The sequence below is a fragment of the Rhipicephalus microplus genome, chromosome 9 (genome assembly GCF_043290135.1).
Source record: "Rhipicephalus microplus isolate Deutch F79 chromosome 9, USDA_Rmic, whole genome shotgun sequence".
NCBI lineage: Eukaryota > Metazoa > Arthropoda > Arachnida > Ixodida > Ixodidae > Rhipicephalus > Rhipicephalus microplus.
This window is the reverse complement of record NC_134708.1, coordinates 30,825,192-30,833,786: the sequence shown is the minus strand read 5'-3', so window position 1 is coordinate 30,833,786 and position 8,595 is coordinate 30,825,192. Positions and strand designations below refer to the sequence as shown.

The following is an 8,595-nucleotide window of genomic DNA, read 5'->3' as shown; positions in this document are numbered from 1 at the left end:
ACCAGCCAGGGTTACATCACACCACCTTTGCCAACATCACGACCACATTATCATGTGACGTCACCTACTTCGGCAATCAGTGGCATCACTTGATGTAATTTTGGTACGCAGCCACGATGAAAATTGGTGCATAAAAACGAGGGATGGGTTGAAGAGAAAAGGAAAACAACATAGGTGCTCTCCTGTTTCAACCCGTCTCTCATCTTTGCGAGCTGTTTCGCATCACAAATTCTTACTAGCTTGGACAATTTTTCACTTCAACGCAGTACATTTTGGCGCCATGCGTGTTGCCACCGTCCAATTTTCCAACTCGCAAGACATGTAGGGTTTTCTTCTTACTGAGGCAACAACAAGGCATTCAGGAAACATCCTCCATTTTATCTCCCTTGGCTAGATGCACTGAAATGATAAAGTTTAATGCAGAAGTCACGGGAAACAATAGACACGCACGCACACACTTGCAGAGGACTCGATGACGTGGGAGGTCAAGGCAAGAAACGTTGAACTGTCTGTCTCTTGCACCACATCGAGGGAAGGTTGAGGAAGTTGAGGTGTTGAGACCAGGAATGTAGGCGTCGGAAATGCTTCTGTACAGAGTGCGACGCCACCGTAAAATAAAAGTTGAAATAGAGGAAAGAGAGAGAGACGCGACGGTGGAGAGAGGACTGTACTAGATTGAACGACGCGCCAAGACCCAGGCGCAACACACACGCGCATCGCGATTTTTACGCCAAATGGAACGGAAAGAAAAACAAAATGAAAAAGGTAGTTTAAATACTGCACTGGCAGAAAAAAAAAGGGGACACGCTCCTCTTCCGGTTTTAAAAGTAAAACCCCGCGCCGATTCTCCTTCATCCATGTTCGTCATCGCAGCTCGCCGAGTCTGGGATTCGCGGCGCTGCTCTGGCAGTTCATTTTTTTGTTGTTTACAATCTCTTTAAATAAATAAATTTCAAATTTCTAACACACACCTTGTTTTCTTCTGTTGGTGCAACACACACACAAGCACGCACACATTTACACGCAGCAGCTGTCCATGGAGTTTCCGCACAATGAGTTCATTATGTCTTCCAGTTCTCTTAATTGAAACACTCCTCGGGCAAAATAAGGAAAAAATTCAGACCTCATACGGCCACCTTGGAGAGCGAAGCGGGGAAACAAAAATCCATACAGGTGTGGAAGGCGTCGTGCATCTCTCATTTCATTTTCTTTCTTTTTTCCCCCCCTTTTTTTTTGGAATGCTCTTATTTAGTGGTGCTGCTTTTCCCTCGCTCGATTACGCACCCAGTGCTGGAATAAAGGCCGCTGTTCATTCGGGGAGCACATACGTTCGAGGAACACACTTTTTTTTGTTTTGTTTTATCTCTCCTGGTTGTCGATGCGGCACTGTGGCCACGACATGCGCGGAGGACAGTCGAAGACGACCTGACGATCTTCTCACCCACACGAACGCGCACACACAGGCAGACGAGAGATCCGCGACGACGAGACGCTGTAGCTTGTTAGCGCTGTTGCCATCGTCACACCGGTACTGGCTTGGTTGCGCCACCGTTTGCTTCCTTGGGCTTGTCGATGACTGGCGCCCTGACCGTCGCGGACATGGGAACGATGGCGCCGTTCTTCCGAGCGTCGTCGTCGTCGCTGCTCTCGTCCGGCAGGTCGCTGTCGTCGTCGAGATTGATCACCTCAGGTGGACCCTTGCCGATCCGACGCTCTGCATCTGCCGACAGTTGGACTCGGCCTCCGCACTGCAGTGACGGCTGAATAATCTGTGGGGAAGGAACGGGTTGCGGCGAGCGTTTCAAGCTCAGTCGTGCCATGAACGATCGACCGAAAGAAGCTTCCAAAGTGCGAAACGATTCGTTTGGCTACTGCCGATACCACAAGTCATGGCAAAGAGGGTGTACGTATAAACAGAAAGAAGGATATTAAAATCACGTACACATTGCAAACAGCCTGTGTAATGCGGGTATTTGCCACACGTGGAAAGGGTTTCATGACGTGCGCGACAAGCAAGTCACGTTAGTCATGTCAGGCGTGCGAGTCGTGTTCGCCATACACTCATCTCCTACTGTGCCAATTCTGGCGTACACTAAGCAAATGCGACATCCACGAGAGTAGCCGGACTTAGGTGCCTAGACATATCTGACAGAAACAGCTTGGTTCGATGAGAAATGGTTCGTGTTTGATATGTTCCTTTTAAGAGGAGTTTTGCTGACTGAGAGCTGAGCATGAATGAGAAATTCAAGTATTAAACCAACCATTCTAAAGGCAGTCGTTACGTTTATGCAACTATACACCTTTTCACAGGAGGGAAAAAACACGACCATGATGGGCTGCGCACGGGAGTACAAAGGCCAAGAGTGCAGCCTTGTCAGAGCATTTTTGAGCGGTCACGCCAATTTGCGCAGCCCAAAGAGGACTATGGCCAGGGAAATGTTTTTGAAAAGGTCTATACCGCTTTAAGAAATTTCCTTAACTGAACTACTCGGTCACATAAACATCAGTAACTGGAACAAGCAAGGTGTGAGTAAAATCAAAACATGAAATACAAATGCAGACCTACAACAAAAAGAAAAAGAAGTGATAACATCGACTGCTCAGCATGTACAATAGTGACAGACCCAAGTGAAGCATCACATGATTTTATGATGGCTGGTATGCGCAACTGCTTGCGATAACTGCATCATGTCGCGATAAATGCGAGATCTCTAAAGATACTTTTCGCTCTTGTCTGCGCATTTCAAATTTAAATTACACCGATACAACACGAACTGAAGATGATGGAAATGTTAGTATGTGCATTATTCAGCCCAAAAGTGTTGAGTTTCCATCTGTGAGTATGACACATCCATTTCTGCCAAGGCTATGTTAATTACATGAAGCATTCTAAAAAAAGCACTATGTTGGTTGCTTTTCCAAACGTTTGAAAAAATACCACAATGCACTGTGTTGCTTCAGTGAAACACACACACAAAAAAAATGAAGATTGAAGTTTGCTGTGAAAAATTGTGGTGAGCGCCAGAGCCGACATTTGGACAAGACACAAAACCCCCGGTTTACGAATATTTAATTTCTACGCAACACAGTGTGTTGTGATATGAAGCACAGAAAAAGAAAAATAATAATGAAGGCTGGTCTCGCAAAACTTCCACTGAAGCTCTACCCCTGACTGAATATTGCTCCGATAACTTGCACACCGACGCTTTTGGCAGAGTTCACACCTGCTACACCTACGTCAGAAACTTCCATTGACCAGCCATTTCTTTGTTGGATTACTGCTTTCTGAAAAACTGCTGCGAGCCAACGCTCATTTTCGATGCCAAATTTAGGGGTGCGTTCAAATTTTGCTGCCAAGATTCAGGCGTGGAAAAAAAAAACGCCTGCTCAAACGTTATTCTTTTTGGTTCAAAAGAAGTGGAAAAAAAAAAGTTTGAATAGTAGCAGAGTTTCAGTTTGTAGAATACAAGTGATAACCTGTAAAATGTATTACATTTAGAAATTTTTTATTGATTTACATGTAAGCTGGTATAACATACAACATAAAAGCCAGTATAACAAGCTTTTAAACTTAAATAATGATGAATCGATCTGAGGGTAATATGTTCATTTAACCTCGAAGTAAAGTTTCCTGGCAGTGCAGATTTGCCCTGGACAGTTGTTTTCATAGCTTTTCACCTATTTACTACAGTGAAACCACCTTTACAGGGGGGTCTCATGCGAACTAATACCGTATTTACTCGATTCTACCGCGCCCTCGATTGTAACGCGCACCCAATTTCCACCGCGGGGAAAAAAAAAAAAAAAAAAAAACGTAAGACATCGATTGCAACGCGCACCCATTTTTCGCGCTGGCCCGCACGACCACACCACTCAAAAAAACGACTCCTTTCGGGAGCGTCTTCCATTTAAATATGAGGTACGGGCGAAGCTTGTGCCCATCTGACGTGTAACAGAGCATTGCCGTTACTGTAGTTTTACCGTGGACCGATGTCAGCACGCGAACTTCCTTCGCCCCCTTCTCTTCTCGACGGTTGTGGTGCCAGGCAAGTCGAAGTAAAGAGGCGTCTGATCAGCATTCCCGATTTGCTCAAGCAGGTAGCCGTTGTTGCACCGCAAGTTTAGGACCTCTGAAAACTGTGAAGCTTTTCATCGTACTCCTCCGCAAAACTTTTCTCATATGCATGTTACCCTTCGGAGGGAAAAGCCTTTCCTCTTCATAAAGTTAGTTAGCCAGCACCTGCTCGTTTTCAACTGGCTCCGCATTAGACCTTTTTCTAAGACTAATTGCATAGCCCGCACTTGGAGCAGTTCTATACTCGCCGAGCAGCTCTTTAATTTGCGGAAACCGACCCTGCTGTGGTCCACTGAAGCCTTTGCGTGAAGCTTTGCTGTCGACAATCTTCTGCTTTTGTTTCCGCCAGTCCCGCACGCACGTTTCGGGAACTCCGAATGACCGCGATGCGGCCCGATTTCTGTCCGTTTCGGCACACGCGACGACTTTTCTTTTAAAAGCGGCATCGTGGTGCACTCGAGTTTTTGGAGTCAGGCCTTCCATGCCGTCGATGCTAATGCACTACTAGATGACGAACTCCTCAGCACACGTACGAAGTGCCGCACATGGGAAACACATAGGCAGAAATGGCCGACGCGCCATGCCGACGCACGTAGGGGGCTGCCATTTTGGATTTGCCGATGGCAATAGATTGACCGTAATTTTTTTGTTCGTACTCGATTTTAACGCGCATGCGATTTATGAACTCGCTTAACCGGAAAAAAGGTGCGCGTTAGATTCGAGTAATTACGGTACTACATACATATTCGTTCACTCGAATACTTCGAAATTTACAATAGTAAGAAATTGATTCGAACTGAATCCAAATATCGTAATACTCGTACAAATATTTGCACAAGCCTAGCATTTCCTGGTGTATAAGACTAGAATTTTCCAAAAAAATTTTGCAGGCACATTAACTCTCCCCCCCACCCCCCACCCCCCAAAATACAAGAAACAGCGCGAGACAGCATTTCAAGAAGAAAATCTAATTTTGCTGCAACAGTGGAGCAGCCGTAGCTACAGATATTAGCTAGTCTTAATTGCATGTGAGCGGGCATGTGTGTAGACACACTGAGAAGTTCTTGTGGCCACTAATCCAACAATTGTTGAAAAGTACTTTTTTTTTTGTTATTTCTTCTTACGGGACTCTTGTTGAACTTTTTTTGGTCTTTTTGATGGTTCCTGCTGTGTCCAAATAAATTGTTGACTACTAGTAGCAGTATTATTATTAAGTACCACTAATAAACATTACTATTAAATAAATGCCGCAGCAGTACTTACGCCAAAGGACTTCTTGTTCCCTGCACTTGTCGTTGCAGCGTTACCAACCAAAGATTCACCTGTGAAGAGTGCAACACGTTTCTTGTCACTTCAGCTTAATGACATTCAACGAAATGACGTGTCCAACAAGAATGATAATATGTAAAGCCTTTTTCTTTTAATGGGTCTCTTCAACACTTCTTCAACAGTGTTAGAGAACACTGCCAATTGGTAGTCGTGGCTGCCAACAACTCTGGAGCCAAATATTATAGCGTAGCACGCAGCCTGGAATTCGCAATTCATCCTCAAATCAGCCGAAAATCGCTCCATCTTCTGACACATTACCAAATCATGCCGTACACTGAAACCTCATTATAGCAAAGTTGCATCTCACACAAAAATAACTCCGTTACATCGGAAAATTTTTTATAAAGGTATATTCCTAACACTACAGCTATTGCAAGACTACTTTTCGCTTAATTTGTTTTAACCGATATTTCGTTATATCCAAGTTCACTACATTGAGGTTCAAGTGTATACCCAACGACTGCGCCATATAGCCAAGCCCGCAACTGTTGGCTTGTGATCTGTATAGTTTCCATTGCCACCACGAGATGCCGCTCTGTGCCCACGCCAACTCGCAAACATGCTTAAAGTAAGGCAGGGGTTCCAGGAAAAAGAAGTGCTCAAGCACATGACGTGCAGCGCCTTTTCTTGTCCCGTCGTCATGCTCCTCCCTGCGTAGCTGTCAGCACGCTCGCTGGTGCGAAACAAGAGAGAAAATGCATAAAGTGTGCGACAAATCCTCCTAATTACACTTGCACTTGACGGATTAAAGAAATTTGTTTGCGACATGTGATTTGTGAAGCATCGAACGATTTGATCACACGACGCCAACAGGCAAAGGGAGTGTTCCACATTCGCTGTAATGGTGGCAGGCAGAGCGGACTGATGCTCTCGCATTTAAATGCACATATATACCATATAAAGAGAACAGAAAGAGGGCGGATGACTGCCATCGTAGCTCAGTGGTAGAGCATCGCACGCGTAACGCGAAGGTCGCAGGTTCAGATCCTACTGGCGCCATGTTATCTTTTTGCCTACTTCTCCTTCTTCACATTTTCATCATAATCGCTGCCAATAACATCTCCTATACTTTTCTTGGCATCATTGTCTGTTAGTTCTCCTTATTATTGCATCATGAAGCACGATAATATCACGTTATGCAACACTATAACTCGGCCAAGTGTCGTGGGGACCCTTAGGGGGAAGGGCGAATTTTAGCAACCCTCGGTACATCACGCCAACCCCTACCATCCAGGGCAAAGCAGCACGAGGGATGAGAATAAAAGGTCACCAATGAGAGAACGTTCGCCGGTATACTCGGATCGTTGTCACCTACCTACCCTTTTAATTAACCTAACCTAACTGCTCTTGCAATGGGAAGATGTTTGGTAAACAGTGGATGAACCGTGGATGATAAAAGCTTGCATCTAACTGACCTTGCCAAGCATTATTATGCGAAAATACAAAAAAAAAAGACCCAAATTTGGGAGACTGTACCTGCACCCTCCACAAGGCTGATGAAGACAAACAACAACAACAACAACAAAAAAAAAAAACGCAGACAGACTTAAATGCAAGCGATGCAGCAGAAAACATAACCAACGGTGTGAATACCGCATTTACTCGCGTAATGGACACGCCTTTTGCTCTCTGAAAATCGCAGCGAAGTTGGGGGTGCGTTTATTATGCGGGGCAAATTTTGTGAAAAATTTTTCGGGATGAGCAAAAAACGCAGTAGCGCAAAAACAACAAAAAAAAGCTCGAAAAAAAAAATTACCTCATTTAGCCTTTCACAATCGACATACGCGTACACTGTTTGGAAACAGCTTCTTTGTTGCACTTCACTGAGCTTCCGTAATTGAAGGCACCACCTTCAGCATGCTGTCCCTGCCCCAACCGCACACTCCATAAAAGCGTTCCGCGGCTTTCTTTTCCCGCAATCATGTAGTCGCAACAGCGGCATCTGCTGTTAACTCGAAGTGTGCCTGAAGCTTGACGCACTTTGCCAACTTCATGGCAACTTTGTGCAACGACGCTGTTTGACATTGCAGCAAATGACCAACATTGTAGCAAGCAACCACCGAAGTATCAAACCAAACCATCAATAACAAGATTGATGAAAAATACGGCCGCCGCGTTGCTGTCCACATGAGAAGTTACTCTATGAAAGGTAGCCTATACCTAGCGTTCCTAGAAGTACGCGCGGATAAGAAACATTAAGAGCAAATTGCAACCGAAGCAGACTGGCGGGTGCTACCATGTTGCGGAAATCGTCACTATCTTTCCTGGGCGACAAGCGATTTTTTCTGGTTTTTGCGACCAATGGCCCTTCGCGACAGCAGATTCTGTCGTCGTCGCTCAAAGAGGCCCAACCATGTGGTCGGGCCTTAAAAGTTTTGTATTTGCAGGAAGCGATGGTCAATTGGCGCAGGCAGTTTCGCGGCCTTCGCTCGCTGTGTGCTTGTCAGCTGCGATGTCCCTGCATTCGTACTGTTCGGAAAACACACAGGGGTGCGCGGATAATGAAAAAAGACCGGAGATGTGCCGCGCGCAGATGGAAAGAAGAACAATATGGCGTGCGGCAACAGGCGAAAGGGGGGAGGAGCGAGCTGAGGCATAATAATAAAAAAAAAACAAAAAGATCAAATGGGCGAGGAGGCATCAGGTGTCGGTTAGCGGGACTGCCGCGAATGAATGTAAGGGGGTGCATTTATTACGCTGTCACGCGCTAACCCTAACTCGCACACCACACACCGCTACGTCTTGCCACTCCTTCCAACCAGCCCGAACTCTCCCTTCCCCACACACGCAACCCCCACCACTCCAGTCCCAATGATGATGATGACGCCGTCACGTAGTGTCCTCTCTCGGCCAAGTCCCGATGATGATTACGCCGTCACGTAACGCCCTCTCTCGGCCACCCTCACAGGTCTCCCCCCCCCTCAAAATGTGAAGCCACCACTACACATCGCCTGCAGCGTCATGGTACAGTGTCAGCTGATCTGCGTGTCTCACACCGTGGCGACGACCCGTTTTGGGGTCCACTAGAACAAAGTCATTCTGTCCTACACGTCTCACTGCCCGAAAGGGACCGGAACGCCGGGGTGCAAGCTTCGAGGAGAAGCCCTTGGTGGCATCGCTGAGGGAGTGGCTTTCGAGCAGAACAAGATCACCCTCCCGTATTGTCAGTGGCCGCCTGTGCTGGTCGTAGC

The 8,595-nt window shown here is 46.2% G+C and overlaps 1 protein-coding gene across 2 annotated transcripts in view; it reads right to left on the bottom strand.

The window, feature by feature from the left end:
• Positions 1-357: 357 nt before the first annotated feature.
• LOC119163666 (helicase ARIP4) overlaps positions 358-8,595 on the bottom strand; it is an 82,513-nt gene continuing 74,275 nt past the window's right edge. For both annotated transcript variants that reach the window (XM_037415719.2, XM_037415718.2), the window contains exons 20-21: positions 5,339-5,397; positions 358-1,769 (exon numbers count right to left, since the gene is read on the bottom strand). In XM_037415719.2, coding sequence (XP_037271616.2) covers positions 1,521-1,769; positions 5,339-5,397 — 308 coding nt within the window. In that variant the 3' untranslated portion in view covers positions 358-1,520. The remainder of the gene's footprint in view (positions 1,770-5,338; positions 5,398-8,595) is intronic.